The sequence below is a fragment of the Alosa alosa genome, chromosome 18, assembly GCF_017589495.1.
Source record: "Alosa alosa isolate M-15738 ecotype Scorff River chromosome 18, AALO_Geno_1.1, whole genome shotgun sequence".
Lineage (NCBI taxonomy): Eukaryota > Metazoa > Chordata > Actinopteri > Clupeiformes > Clupeidae > Alosa > Alosa alosa.
In genome coordinates this window covers 17,922,189-17,938,012 of record NC_063206.1, presented here as the reverse complement: position 1 = coordinate 17,938,012, position 15,824 = coordinate 17,922,189, and the positions used below count along the sequence as shown (strand labels likewise).

General features: G+C 43.2%; 2 protein-coding genes across 3 annotated transcripts; one reads left to right on the top strand and one right to left on the bottom strand.

Annotated features, from left to right (window-relative positions):
* Window positions 1-6,171: 6,171 nt before the first annotated feature.
* LOC125311662 (hydroxycarboxylic acid receptor 2-like) lies at window positions 6,172-13,480 on the bottom strand. 2 transcript variants are annotated; one of them, XM_048269923.1, is made up of 3 exons: window positions 12,977-13,480; window positions 9,073-10,828; window positions 6,172-7,907 (listed from the first exon to the last, which is right to left on the bottom strand). In XM_048269923.1, exon 3 carries the CDS (start codon window positions 7,681-7,683, stop codon window positions 6,694-6,696), a length of 990 nt encoding a protein of 329 aa, XP_048125880.1. In that variant the 5' UTR covers window positions 7,684-7,907; window positions 9,073-10,828; window positions 12,977-13,480; the 3' UTR covers window positions 6,172-6,693. The 2 variants fall into 2 exon arrangements, with proteins under 2 accessions (XP_048125880.1, XP_048125879.1); XM_048269922.1 differs by lacking the exon at window positions 12,977-13,480 and having other exon boundaries at window positions 6,172-7,941; window positions 9,073-11,697.
* Window positions 13,481-13,647: 167 nt separating this feature from the next.
* LOC125311663 (transmembrane protein 229B-like) lies at window positions 13,648-15,323 on the top strand. Its single transcript, XM_048269924.1, has 2 exons — window positions 13,648-13,736; window positions 14,824-15,323. Exons 1-2 carry the CDS (start codon window positions 13,688-13,690, stop codon window positions 15,321-15,323), a joined length of 549 nt encoding a protein of 182 aa, XP_048125881.1. The 5' UTR covers window positions 13,648-13,687.
* The last annotated feature ends 501 nt before the right edge of the window (window positions 15,324-15,824 follow it).

Genomic DNA, 15,824 nt, shown 5'->3' with positions numbered 1-15,824 from the left:
ATGATTTTTGGGTCATAGTGAAACGAAGAGAGACAAAAAATAAATATATTCTATTAGATATTACTCGGTGCCTGCTACACACACACACACACACACACACACACACACACACACACACACTAACACACATCTTCTTAGAGCATCATTTGGCACAGTGCTGGTAGGGCAGGTGAGAGAAAAAAAGAGGGAATGCTAAGAGGAGAGAAAGGACAGGAAACAGCATCTGTTCATCTGAGCACAATGACTGCCACCGTCAGAAGCTCACTCCATCTTTCTCTCTTATCCCTCCTCCCTGTCATCTATATTCCTCTCTCTCTCTTTTCTCTCATCTCTTGTGTTTTATCCTTTCTCCGCTTCCTCCGTTGATCAGTCTCTTTCTCTATTTCACTATTTCACTCCTCTACCCACATACACACACACACACACCACTCACTCTCTGTGTGAATCAGAACCCTTTCGAACTCAACTGCTGTCAGTTGGAGTGTGCTGTGCCTTCTATCCCACTGGCTTGTGTGTAAGTGCTGCTGCCCGGAGCAAGCCTGAGACTGGGTGTGCTGCTGTCACTCCTCAGAGTACCACTCACAGTCTCATATAGTGCGTGCTCACTTCCTGACCATTTGTAGTGCTCACTTCCTGACCCTTTGAAGGCATGCAGGAGACGCAGACTTGGGTTTCTCACTCTTGCATCAGGCAACCCACTCTTTCCTTTAACCTGCACGTATACCGTCATGTGTGTGTGTGTGTGTGTGTGTGTGTTTGTGTGTGTGTGTGCATATATCTTCTGGAATAGCTATGTGCGCTGGAATTAAAAAAGCAGGCAACGTTGGTGGCAGGCAAGGTGTGTCTGCATGTGATTATCTTTATCTGTGATATAAGTCCGACCTATTTTTACACAAGACGGGCTGAAAGGGAGAGTGGATAATTGGTTGCCATATCTCTGATTAATCCTCATGTCCAGTGTGCAAGACTAATGAACTCTGCTGGGGCAAATGAGACACACACACACACACACACACACACACACACACACACATACACACACAGTCACAGACAAACATACACACACACACACACACACACACACACACACACGCTCACACAAACACATGGATGTATGCGTGCTCACACTATTAGGGAATCCTAGTCTAGCAACCAGCGTTACACGTTTAGGAGAAATTACTACATTGCTCAGACTCCCTTATCTGGATGTGTACAGAGGACGTGTCAGTCATGTTGAGCTTCGCCGATGAATGAGAACAAACACACAAACAAACAAACAAATGAACAAACGGGCCCCAAACGAGACAAAACCGTAACTAAACCAAAATAGAATATCGTCTTAACGTACCGAAGATCACAGTACCCACTCGAAGGCAGAGGACAAAAGAGGACTCCTATGGACTTCCCCTAAAGATGGCTGCAAAGATGGCAACATTTCCGGAAAGGTACTGGCTTGATGAAATTCATTCTGGACTCTCTATCCGACCACATAAAGACCTCGGGATACTTCGGTTTGGCTTTAGGGACCCTCTACTCACTACCACGTAAGTGCAATGTTGTTTGGAACTGTAGAAGAGGTATAAAAATAGCGTTTTGTAGCGGCGAAATAATATGCCCTTCTCACTTCCACGCTTACGAGTTTTGACTAAAAACGGTAAAATCGAACTTTCTCAAAACACATCCGAATGACATGATTTTGATGTCAACTCAACGTATGTTCTCCCAATCATCCGTAAATTGATCTAAAGTGCATTTTACTCCGGATAATTCCTTTAACGTTCGTTTTCAAAACTGTGCAACTCACCGAGTGGTTAGTGGTGTTCGTTGATGTTCCAAAACAAGTAGTGTAGCGAAATACTCATACACACACACAAACACACACACAAATAAATCACAGGCTTTAGTGTCACTATGGATTCCAAAAGCTATAGCAGACTTGACTAATTCACTAGGGGACATATTCCACTAATTACATCTCCTGGCTTCAAATCGATGCTGTCTGACACTGAATGGATGAGGTTGAGGCCATAGACCATGCCTACGCTGGGAAGCTGACTGGCTGAAACCCACAGCGGATGTCTGCTTTCACAGAGAGCCATTCTCTGACTCCCACTCAACACTCTGGCCTATTATGAAGTGATTAGATCCCTTGGTCTTTGCGATGTTGCTGTGCAGGGGAGCAAGAGCAGAAACCCACTTGTTTGTTCTTCTGGTATTGAGCAGCTTAGTGAAGATCTGACACCCCCCACACACACACACACACACACACATGCACACACACACACACACACACACACACACACACACACACACACACACATACAAACACACACACACACACACACACATCAATATCTTTTCCATTTAATTAAATGTTTCAAGTCAACATGAGTGACTTCTTTTACTTTACACTAGCCCTCGTCTATGACACCATCTTTGATCAAAAGCACAGCACTTTCTGTTGAAAAGCAGTACATTGACTTGATCTGTGTTGACTGTGTAAAAAGCACTGTGTGCCTATGGCTTCAACAGTGCTACGTAAGTGAAGTGACTATTGCAATGCGTGGATGTGTATATATGGAGAGAGGAGAGAGAGAGAGAGAGAGAGAGAGAGAGAGAGAGAGAGAGAGAGATGATTGTATCCAAACTATCCATGGATGTGTAGGACTGTGCATTTTTATACGGATAAGGCAATTCAGCCTTATTATAATAATAAATCATTACACTTTCAAGCCATTACCATTCAGTCACATATGCTGCAGAGTCAACTAAGTCCTGAACACCTAAATGTCATATGAATACCAAGCAGAATTTGAATTGGTTGCTAAGGTTGTGAGAAGCTTGATTGGCACTGTCCCTATAGAGTTAGAGCCAGCACCAGCAGCCCACTACATACCGAAGCTTTAACTGTCAGAAGGCAACACAGTGGCTTTCCTTAGCTCTCACCAGGAGACCCAAGACCACACACTCTAGTTATACTTTATCAAACCCAAAGACTGTACTGTCTCAGTCTATCAGGATTCTAGGGCACTTTCCAGTTAGCTTTGGTGAGTGTCAGTGCCTTGAGAGCAAGTCTGTCATGATGACCGAGAGCATTGATTACATACTGTAAGATGAAATAGCATGTTCTGCTGAGGAAACATGAAATATGTGACAGTAATGTGCAGAATCTGTGGTGAAAGAGCACTTACCACAACACAGACTCAGAACACTGTCACAACAAAGTCAAAGACAAGACGCAGGTAATTATGGCATGGCATATGTTTTGACATTCTTCTCGTTCTTCCTCGTTGAACACTTAAGTTATGTGGCAATACTAGCCAGTCTTTGTGTCATATTCCTAATATCTATTTGTAAATAATTTTGCCTGCTTAAGCAATAACTGAGAAGTAGCTTATCAGCCATGTTTCTGTTTTGTTTGTGAAAGGAGATTGAAAGGACATGAAAGAAATTGGCTGAGGGGGCAGAGTTTATGTGTGTGCATTTGTATGTGAGTAAAACAAATAGACACCAATGCCTTTGGCCAGACATGTGTAGTGTGTAGTTTGTTTGTAATTAGACCCAAAGCATTCTGGAAATCATTCTTTTGACAGACATGTCTTTATGTCGAAATGAGAGTCTGAGAGAGGCCAGCCAAGACCAATTCATCCAAAGTTACACACAATTAAAATCTTTCCAGCAGAGATGCTATATAGGCCAATTAAGTCTCTGAATTAACATTCAAAATGTCACATGAATACCAAGCAGGATTTTAATTGGTGAATTATGCCTTGGCTAGTTTTATTCCACCAGTTGATCTTGATTAACGGGACGCTGTGTCCTAAAACACATTAAGTCAACATAGGACACAGCTGGCTCAACCTGCATCATCAGGTAATACAGGATCATTGACCCGCCTCAACACTTTCACTGATAACTATATACTGTCCCTGCTGGTTACATGTGGATATGTCATTCTCTAAACATTGTATGAATTGTGTTATATAATAATAATGATGTAAAATAATGAATTTAAAACACTGCTCTGCATAGATCATACACACACACACACACACACTGCTCTGCATGGATCATGCACACACACACACACACACACACACACACACACACACACACACACACAAACACACACACATCTAGCGAGGCTGGCAAAATCCCAAGTCATGAGTTTGTTTATCCCACGAGCACACCCTTAAAAAAAAGTGTGTTTGTAGATGACCAGTCCTGACAACAACATGCTCTCTGCAAGTGATATTGGTACATTCAAGGGTCATTTTGACTTTACAATGCCACCTAGTGGCCATTTGCTGTCTTTACGGGATAGGATGGGGAGAGTAACAGAGGGGAAACAAAGCCGGCTCTAGCCTACTCATTTGGATGGGCTGTAGTGATGCGCGGGTCAGGGTTTTTTATATCCCGCGCCCACCCGACCCATTTTGGAGATCCAATCGCCCCGCCCAACCTGATACGTTTAACATCAACCCAAACCCGACCGGACCCGCAAATTCCTAATGTTAACGATACGTGGTTGCATCAATATCATGTAGCCAAAAATAATGTTAGCCTACTTTACTTCACAAGACTTACAGGCTAACACATAAATAAATGCAGTGCAGTCAATGCAGCCTTGTCTAAAGCATTGTAGGAATGTATACCTTAAACTCACAACCAGCCATATTCAGAGGGGACTAGCGACTTGAACCCCATAGTTATGCATCCATTATAAAAATGACAGATTACAAGGCAGAAAGTAGGCTATTAAAAATACATTTTGGACATGAAATATATTATATTTTTCTGAAATTAAAATGGTAAAGCTATTTTACACAAAAGCAGCTCATACAATTAAATACATTTCATACAACACTCAATACAAACAAAACAATAGGAACATTACCCAGCAAATTAACAAGCTTTATCATTTCACTGCTGTGTGAAGTCCCTATCAATTCTGTTGGGACCAAGATCACCCATTTAAAAATATGTCTCGCTGCTCAGCTCTGGACAACACACAACACGCAACACACAATGCTTAGATAAGCTTTATGTGCAGGCTTGGAATTTCACCATTCTGGGGGCAAGGCCACTTGGCCTTCAGTTGGGCATATTTGGTGGTGGGCACAAAGGCCACATGTCAGGGCACCAAGGCCAAAGTTAACTATTAGTAGTAGGCTATAAAAATTATCAAAGTTGTATTTAGCCTATTCACTGCAGTAGACCTGCATCACTGTATGAAACATTACAAAAACATGAAGTGAAAACATGACATATTACATAGAACTGTAAATCGTCTGACTATCTAATATTTACAGATATCTAGGCTATATATATAACATTTATTTTATATTTGGCCTGTTATGAAATCATGTATTGAACAATTTAAGCACAGCTCAGCTTTAAGAAACTCAAATAGCCTAGATGCATGCTTAGCATTTTGTGATCATTAAGGCTACTTTTACAAACTCTTAGTCAGCTGTCCTCTGATTTATCAATATATAGGCGATATTTGTAACATTTATTTTGTATTTGGCCCGTTATGAAATCATGTGAAACAATTTAAACACATTGTAAAACTTAAAGCCCAAATTTGGAGACATCCATGTATGTCGAACTTAACTGCAAATTTAAAACTGGATTACTCTGGAACGGCTAACTGTACAGGGGACTGCTTTACACCTTTGTGTTCGGTAAGGTCTCCTGTTTATTCTGATATATGGGTTGTCATGTGTTAAAAGAAGGGTTCGTAAAGTATTACACCGAGATGAATGGGTATGGAGATCATGGGACGCAAAACCTTCAGTAGAATGTATGATTAAATTGAATTATATTATTTACTTTTCTCGCGAACCGTTCAACACAGCAATTATCGGCTAACATCGTTTAAAAGCTGAGAAAAAGCTCTTTCATGTGATACGTGTGATGTCTGTGTGATGAATAGGCTACTTCGCGAGTAGTTCAACTGAGAATGGGTGAATTTGGACGCACTTTCTTTCTTGCGCTGCCACTTTCTCCACTGCGTAAATTACTAAATTAATTTGCGCTGTGAATGCTAAGATTATTTTGACAGGCGACAGGTTAAATAAAAATCGCTATTAGTAGGACGCAAAGCAGAATATTGAAAGAAGGGGGCACCAAGGCCACCGTGGCCTGTAAACCTCTGATTTTCAAAGGGGCCTCACGGCCAACGCAAGGAATTTCATGGCCATGGCCGTCGTGGCCGCCGTGAAATTCCTACCCTGTTTATGTGATATTTACTAATCCAAATGAATATGTATCAATGTTACAGTTATAACATAACCAGATCTTTGTATAGTCCTGGGACATTCTGAAAGGTATAGGTTCACACAATATATACACTGTAAGCACATTAGTCTCTGCTACACTTTGAGCGGCCTTCAAATGGATTTCAGTCACAAGCTCAAGGTCAATGTTCTGAAGGGATTCCATTCTATAACTGTCCTTACCACTACTGCAGCCTCCAGCTCCCTAAATCCTCTGTTCCTTTGTACTTCTTCATATAAGTACCGAGGTGGGTTGTAATACCCTTTTCATCTGTCAGTGTATTCATTCTGCATGTGTAAATGTCAATAGATGGACAGAGCTGAAGACATGCATAAACTAGCACAAGGCTGCATCAATGGTGTTCATCAGCATTTGATAATGTTAATATGATATGACGACACCCCACTTCAATTAGCTGTCGCTGGTCATGCTGCCTCTTCGGCTGAGCTGCAGATTGACGAAGCCCAGCCGGTTGATGGAGCCCTTGAGCGCGTTCCTGAACATGGAGCTGGAGAAGCAGTAGATGACGGGGTCCAAGGTGCTGTTCAGGTAGGTGAAGCCGATGGAGAGGCTGAAGAGCTGGGTGACCAGCTGGTAGCTGTGGCAGTCCTCGGGCCAGACCTTGCTGTAGAGGACGGCCAGCAGGCCGGTGAACACGCCGGGGCCGAAGCAGACGACGAACACCACCACAATGACCACCACGGTGCGGATGGCGCGGCGCACCTTGCGCTCGCGGTCCATGTTGCGCTGGTGGAGGATGCAGGTGATGCGCGCCGAGAAGACGATGAGGAGCAGCAGCGGCAGCAGGAACTCCAGCGTGAAGACGGCGTTGTGCAGCACGATGCTCGGCGGCGGCTTGGCGTAGGAGTCGAAGCTGCGGCAGAGCATGCGGCCGCCGTTGCCCACCTTCTCCAGCTTCGTGGCCAGGAGGGGCAGCCGCAGGGCCACCACCAGCATCCAGGTCAGGGCCACCACCACCCAGGCCTGCCGCGGGCTCGCCCGGTTGATCCGGTGGTGCGGGTGGACCACCTTGAAATAGCGATCTGCCGCCACGGCCGTCATGAAGCCGATGCTGGCCGAGCGGTTGACCGCCAACATGAAGAGGTTGGCGCGGCATCCGGCTCCACCGAACCCCCAATCCTCGTTGTACAGCAGGTAGTTGATGCGGAAGGGCATGCTGACCAGCAGCAGGAAGTCGGCGAGCACCAGGTTGAAGAGGAAGATGACGTTGGCTCGCCAGCCCATCATGCGGAACCAGAAGATCCATAGAGCCACCAGGTTGCAAGGCAAGCCCACCGCCACCTCTATGATCATCACCGGGGGCAGCACAGAGGTCACCAGAGTCTGTGAGGAATGGTTGCAGTGGAACTTGGCTGTTGGGGTGGAGGTGTTGAGCTCCATAATGACCACACACACATACAAGCACACCACACCACACCCAAATGCTTACAAAGTTGATTGCTTCCGGTGAAAGTTTGCGCTTGTGTGAAAGTCTCTGTAGTATTTGAATTAAAAGAAGGTAACAGTGGCGTACAGCTGCAGTCTTCCCTGTGACACCACTTCTCTTCAGAGCAGAAGTATCGTGGCCCTATCTCTCCCCCACGTTCTCACTCTCTCTTCAAGGCCTAGAAACACAGATAGTATGGCTGATGTGTTGAGCTGCAAAATGGAATACCAATGAAAGACGTACACATTCAGAGTTTAAAGTTGTGATATAAAAATCGGTTTAATTGACGGTATCTACATAAGAGTACATAACACAGTCATGAACGTGTCATACACATTATAAATAAGTCATAAACGTTTATGACGTAACGCTTCTGTTAAGAAGTGTCATTCGGTTTTTGTCATGACAAGTTAGGGTTAGAGTTAGGGTTAGAGGTTTGGATTAAGGTTAGGGTTCATGTGTCATGTCACTCTTATGTAGATACCATCAAGTGTTACATAAAAAATATCCATTGCCAGAAATTAGCATTTTAATTTGCCTGGACATAATGGATAAGTCTGGCAACATTTTGTTGAGTTTCAAAGTTCAAATAGGAAGTGGACATGACAAATGTATCAAGACATCAGTCCATTCAGCCTGTCAGCACATATTGTCATTGTATTATTGATCTTGAATTACTGTGCTGTAGACTGCAATGGAATGCTTAGGCATCCTTGTCAAAGACTGTGACATTCTCTGATGGATTCATTGACTAAACCTGAAAGATATCATGTCATCCAGGCATCTTTGCAAAGAAAAACACCCAAACAGTTTACACACAATTTGTACCAAAAGTCATGTTGGCATGTGGAGTTTTTTGTAAGGATTTCCAGTAGGCTATGTGAGACTGGGGCTGTACTGACCCTGATATGTCGCTGTCTCAGGGGACATCTCCCCAAAACTAAGTGTGTGGTACAAATGCAGGAAGTTTGTACTGCGCAATCAGATTTAGGAAGTTGGAGCGATATGCTGACACAACTTCTTTTTTTTTCCTCTAGGTTCTTGCACCATCTGAGTACTGACAACTTATGAAGTCATATCCACCACAGAGGGTGTACTTAAAAGAGTTTTCATTCTAAATAAATTATAATGAACAATTATAATTATATAATTATATGAAGCATTCAATGTGAGTTGTCATAGTAGCTAAGATCTTATTCAGATATTGTATGTTGACAAAGTTATTATACAGTTACATACAAAAGTGTACTTCTATCTGTTTGATACAGTTCTGTACAAAAGTGTACTTCTATACTTACGAATAAATAATATTCATTTTTAAACAAAATTGTCCACTGACTTACCACTTTTCAGGTATCCAGTAACACAATCTTCATGTCGGCCCCAGACACAGCTTGGTGATGGTACCATACGTTTCCTTCTGTGAGAGTGTGTGTGAGTGTGTGTTGTTCCTGTTGTACTGCCCTCTGCCACTGTCACTTCTCTGTCTCTCGAGTGATGCACTTTAAGGGTAAACCTCCTCTGAGGCTCGCCTTGCATCACAGGGGGAAGGAACAGCTCTTTTAGTCTGTGTGTGTGAGCCCATATGTTTGTGTGTGTGAGCCCTTGTATATATTATAAAAGTGGAGAGTGGAGACACAGATGGAGGAAAGTGTGGGAATATCAGTGCATGGATGGTTACATGTAAACACAATCCAGTCTGTAGATGCCCTACAGTACGTGCAGATTCACAAACAACCAGAGAGTGGCCATTCACACAACACATAGATTAATAGTGTGAAGTTGAGTCTTTATAATTCACACACTTTTACAGTGTGTTGTATGAGTCCTTCAATAGTCCTAAGAACCCAACTGATTAGCCTGGTTCATGGTTTGACATGATTCATAAGTCCAGCACGTCATTTGGAAATGTGGTTATTTCCCATCAGTTTGGTTCCAAGTTCCAACCCCAAACATGTCTTAGCTTGATATATCAGTGTCTGGAATCAATGCCTTCAGGGAAAACTCCAGGGGCTCCGCTGTATCAACGTCATCGGCATGCTTTTCTGACTCATAAGCTCACGTTAACATCTGGGTCTGGGTTAGGAAGAGATCACCAATACTGTCTATTGACCATGGCCATGGCTACCAGGCAGGTTGGGTAAATTTTGTCTGCGCATGTGTTTTTCTGTCCACTAACCACTTCAACAAGGCACTATTATTACTTTTTTCATTACTCTACTGTTATTTTTTATTAATGTGAACACGTTAAAAACCCCCTGCATCCCGTGTCTACACCATAGGGGAGAATAGGGGTAAGATTAGTCATTTTTTACATTCTTCATCATTCTAATGTGTAACCAACAATTATTTGATAACCTATTAGGGTAAAGAGATATGCTCTCTGCAAAAAAGTTGGTTTTCTGGCACAATTCACCCCATATGTGGGGTAAGATGAGCCCAGGTGTGGGGTAAGTTGGTCCAAAACAAAGATTTCAGGTAAACCATTTTTATTTTCTTAAACCAATCATTTAATTTCTTTAAACAGTAACAACCATCAACATTTAACTGAGAATTTGCCAAATAGATTCAACAGAAAATGTGCCAAGACAGATTTAGAAAATGGTTGTTGCCTGTAAGGTAACATTCATGATTTTTACACATATATTTTTTACCACACTTGCCATGTGCTGTATCTTTCCACAGATTGTAAGGAATGAATCCATCTTCCTTAAAACATCATACAACATGATACAATTTGTATACGGTTCCCTAGAAAAAAGGGGTAGCTCATCTTACCCCTGTTGAGCAACTTACCCCGGTCTCAGAAAACGTGTGACAGTAATGAAATAGGTATGAAATGAATATGAAACAATGCCATGCTGTCTTTCAGTTTCTGTGATTATATCTAGGCTACACAGCGTTTTCTAAACGGATATCTCCCCTCGTATGCCTGTTTCATGCCATCTCAGCAGCATGGCTGGTGGAGGGTGTGTGGCCTGCTTGTGAGTGGCTTCCAAGGGTCGGCAAATAAAGAAGAATCTTTGAGCTCTGAGACAGATAGACGCTTGCCAGGAGTAAGACAGTGATTGGAGACGGTGATCCAATGAACAGAAATCACTACACACACACACACACACACACACACACACACACACACACACACAAACAAACACACACACACACACACACACACACACACACACACACACACACACACACACACAATAGTAACACACTGTTTACTGTGTTGTGTACTGTACATATATTGATTTAATCACCTGCATCAGCAACATTACATCAAGCCTTGAGTGAAACTCTGTAATCAAAACCTAACCATCCTTTTCAAAATGTAAATTCCTGCAACAAAATGTCACAAACTTGCACCATTTGAATTAATGCAAAAACAGACCCTGTTTTCAAAATTGTGCTGAAGCAATAGAACAAACATGTAATACATTGCTAAGTGTTGTATGTTTTTTTTGTGTTGTTTCAGAAACCACATTGGTTATCATGTCGTTGCATCTAAAAAAAAGGTGACGCTACATCCCCTGTAGGTGTCCCTCTTGGTTTTGGAGTAATGCTTAGATTGCAGAAAGCATTTTACAGAATGCAGTTTACATATGCACTTGCTGCAACTTGCTGATATCAGCTTGCATTCATGCATACTCTCTCTCTCTTTCTCTTACACACATGCACACACCCATCCCTCTCTCTCTTTTTTTTTATCTCTCTCTCTCTCTAAAGGACTTCACAATGCATGTGGCCTGCGTGACAAGACCTTAGTTGTGCTTGCCGCCGGGCTCAGTGCAAAAGACCTATGATTTACAGTACGCCGCGGCACACGGAAGAGAGTCAAAATGCCACTTGTGCTGAACTTTGCTCGGCACAGCGGCAGACCAGTTATTGTGCGAGGAACAGTGGTGGAATGTAACGAAGTACAAATACTTCGTTACTGTACTTAAGTAAATATTCCACGTATTTGTACTTTACTTAAGTAGAATTTATAGTGCATACTTTTGACTTTTACTCCGCTACATTTTTACACCATCGTTCCTTTTTATGATACATTTTATGATCAGATTTTTTTTCTCTCTGACAAACACGTTTGTTTTACCAGGGGGCGGGGTTGCTACCACAGATTCTGGAGCGCTACGTGCCCAGCTTCTAAATCTTTGAAACATAAGCTTCTAGTCTAGACCAGGCAAAGCGTGAGCTTGTAGACATCTGCATTCGGTAGGCTATATTCACCAGACCCATGGCTACACTGGACATGCAACTGTGTTCTGTGCCTTTCTCTGTCTGTTATCTGCAGCGTTAGGGCCTCCTCTCCGATGAGATTGCTATCCGCCCGGATCACACGCCTGATCATTTTGCAATAAATTAATGGTAGACTATTATAGTTACAGTCTATAACGTCAGGCATTCGTGTTTTGCTGAATGATATACTCAGCAGATCACCCTAGTAGATAACCAGAATTACAGTATCTAGAATTGTAGGTCAGAATGTAAACTGGGCCACAGATGGTAGCACAATTGCATTAGCTTAAAACTATCTACTCGAATATAGCCTAACCTAAAACTAGATTAATTAATAAAATGCCACAGCCCATACTATTTTTTCTTTTAGAATATAGATATTAGGAGAATAAATCATTATGCAAATACTTTTACTTTTAATACTTAAAGTACATTTAAAAGCAGGTACTTTTTACTTTTACTTAAGTAGGGTTGTCATTGTGGTACTTTTACTTTTACTAAAGTAAATATTTCTCTGTGTATTTGTACTTTTACTTAAGTACTGGGTTTCAGTACTTCTTCCACCACTGGCGAGGAAGCCACTGAAAATAATGGGTTTCATAGTGTAGAGCTGCCATTTGTGTGAACCCCACTACACAGATGAAGAAGAAGCTGTAACAAATGTGACTATGGCAGCCCAGGAAGTTGTTTAACACTTCCCCTCGTGTTATGAGAGTACTATATGTGTTGACATGTGTGGAAGTGGCTGAGAGCATGTTGTGTTTCTTTACAGTATGTGTGATGTGTCCGTGTACTATATGACTGTGTGCTGGGGATGGACTCTGGTCTGACCAGAGAGATCATTGTCCTTTTTTATTACATGATGGAGGAAAGCAAACACTGTGGTCACCCCAACGGCTTATCTCTCAATGCAAAAACACGAGAGCCACCATCACAGCTCAAAATGGAGCTCAGTGCTCTGTGCTTTGCCATTGCATGTCACTGGACAACATGACCCTGAATTTTTACCTCATTCAAGAACAGAAGTTTGTATTTCTGTATGTGCAGAGTGTAGGACCTGAATGGAAACAGAGGGTCAGAAACAGTTCCTTGCTGTTAGTCACAATTTATCCACACTCGAAGAAACATATGGCAGAGGTCAGGGCGTGGTGGCATTGGCCAGACACATCAAATATCTTGCTGGTCATTGGTGGCGAATGTGTTTTTCCACCAGTGCCAACCAGAGACACACACCCTTCTTCATCCCTTATCTTTAGCAAAGTGCCCATCCCAGTGATCCCCCCCCCTCACACTGCACACACACACACCACGCCCATCACCCCCTGCCCCTACCAGATAAGCCACCACACTCAAAGACAGAAAAGACATCTTTCTTTCTCTCCTTCGATCGTTATTCTTTTTATGCACATCCAATTGCTTGCGTCTCAGGTGTAGCCTACCTATTCACCTGTGGTCAGGTGGCAGAATAGCTTCTTTTCCACAACTGACACCGGTCACTCTTGCCACTGGGCGCCACAGAGCCGGCTCATCATCCTCGGCCATCATCTCCTCCTCCCGCGGTTTAATGTTTAGCTCAGGACAAGCGCAGGACGGGGCAGGAGAGGAGATACTGAAACAGCGGCGGCGAGCGTGACGGCGGCACACACACACACACACACACACACACAGTGATCTTCTGAGATGAGACTGAGCCTGAGAACAGAGCAGCACTGACCGAACATGGAGACTGGAACTCGATCATGGAAAAGAGTGGGCGCCAGGCTGGCATGTGAGTAGAAGAGTCTCACTGTTCAAACCGTGTGTCATTTACTCACTCACACATGTGTATATGTGTGTGTGTGTGTGTGTCTGAATGTGTGTGACATCATCTTAAATGCGTTCATGTATGTGTCACTATATGGAACTGAATGAAGTTGCACCAATGTTGTTGTACTAATGATGTTGTACTAGTACTGAATGAGTCGTAGGCCTATACATATGATTTAGTGTGTTAATACAGTACTAGCACAGTCTACAGTAATCACATGTGTGTCAATGGGTCTTAATAAGAAATAATTATATGTGTATGCATGTTTGTGTCTGCATGTACACTTGGGTCATGCATTTAGATTATTTAGGTGTTTAGGTTCTGTGCAAATTTTGATAGTAATTTTAAACATCCCGTGGACAGCTATGATAAGCTAACCACACACTGTAGTGTTGAATCTACCAAAACACCTAACCAAATTGTGGAAGTAAAGAAGACAGTAAAGCAGACAAAGCTTGTAAAATGAGTGGGACTAGGATGCTTCTTCACCTCTAAAATTGCAACATGTCTGGTTGTGAGGGCATTCGAGGACTAATCAGTCTCCTCAAACCCCGTCACCTGTAGCTCGGTAGCATCACTGGGTTTACCAAAAAACTATGCTTGTTTGTTTTGTTCTATCACTAAGAAGTCCTGTTTAGTCAGAAGACCTAAAAGTTTCCATCAGGGCAAATAAGTAATGAATTAAGTTACCAAACTAGTTTTCAAAACCAAAGGTGAAGGAAATGTGTCATAGGGCATTTTAGACCTTGCTCTTGAAATATAGCTCACCGAAACCTTCATGTCACAATCAATATTGTTTGATCAATAACCAGGGAGAGGTTCACTGCAGGTTTTTGCCAAGTCATTAATTAACGCTTATCGATGAAGAACATGAACAATTCTGCTTCTGTGTGTTCTTGTGTGTCTACATATGTCTTTGTATATATGATTCTGCTTAAGATCACATTCCTACATGTGTGCATACAGAATGTACGTCTAAAAGTGGTTAATAGATACATACTCTATTCGTCTGTGTGTGTGTGTGTGTGTGTGCACACTCTGACTACAGCAAGGGACAGAGGAGACACAGAAGCACCTGCTTCTGAGTCATCCGGCGGCCGCCAGGCATCCCCACAGCAACCTCTGTCTCCACTGGTGCGGCTCTACATCTATGCCCTCCACGGCCTGCTCTGCGAGGTGGCCTTCACTGCCGCCTGGGACTGCTGCCTCACCCGCGACCCCCGCCTGCCCGGGCACACCAGCCTCTGGGCACTGCCCATCTACGGCTTGGCCGTCTTCTTCGTGGAGGAGCTGAGCTTGCGGCTGAAGCGCAAGAGTTGCCCCCTGGTGGCTCGGCTGGCCCTCTACACGGTCCTCACCTACGCGTGGGAGTTCAGCTGGGGCTTCGTGCTCCGACTGCTGGGCGCGTGCCCGTGGGACTACTCCCAGTTCCAGTACAACTTCCTGGGCCTGGTCACGCTGGAGTATGCCATTCCCTGGGCCCTGGCAGCGCTGATGGCCGAGACGCTCGTGGTCCACTACACATTAAGGTTACGCCTGCAGAGCTGAGGGAGATGACTCAGCATGGTGCTAGTGACCTCAGACAGATGGAGTCAATACTCAGGAAGGACAATTCTTTCTTATTTGTTATGTCTTATGAGTGGCTGCCTGAAGTGGCTGGATGTTCTGTGTTCTGAATGAAAAAAGTCAATGTCGTTCCTGTAAGGGGAACCTTGTTAAACTATCACAAGAACTGGTGGGTTCTCTTTCATTCCATTCCAATTCATTGCCATTCTGAGACAGAAAACAATCTGATATTGACAAAAAGTACACAAATAATGCACGGGCTACTGGGAAATGTATATATATTTTCTACTCTCAGGCCTAGTTGTCTCCTTTGTAGAAGCTCTCTCAAACCCTACAACTACACACAGCATCTTGAAAGCCTCTGGCAGTTTCAGGCTCTGTGGTGTATTTTGCAGCCCTGAAATAGATATGCAGTCTGTAACATCTTCAGTGGAACATTAATCTATGCAAAAATCCCTCGGTACATGCCTACAGTGCACTTCA

Excerpts from the sequence above, each read along its gene's own strand:
- LOC125311662 (XM_048269923.1), bottom strand. The coding sequence starts at position 7,683 with ATGGAGCTCAACACCTCCACCCCAACAGCCAAGTTCCACTGCAACCAT.
- LOC125311663 (XM_048269924.1), top strand. The coding sequence starts at position 13,688 with ATGGAGACTGGAACTCGATCATGGAAAAGAGTGGGCGCCAGGCTGGCA. Across the intron at positions 13,737-14,823 it reads AGTGGGCGCCAGGCTGGCAT|CAAGGGACAGAGGAGACACA; the intron begins GTGAGTAGAAGA and ends CTCTGACTACAG.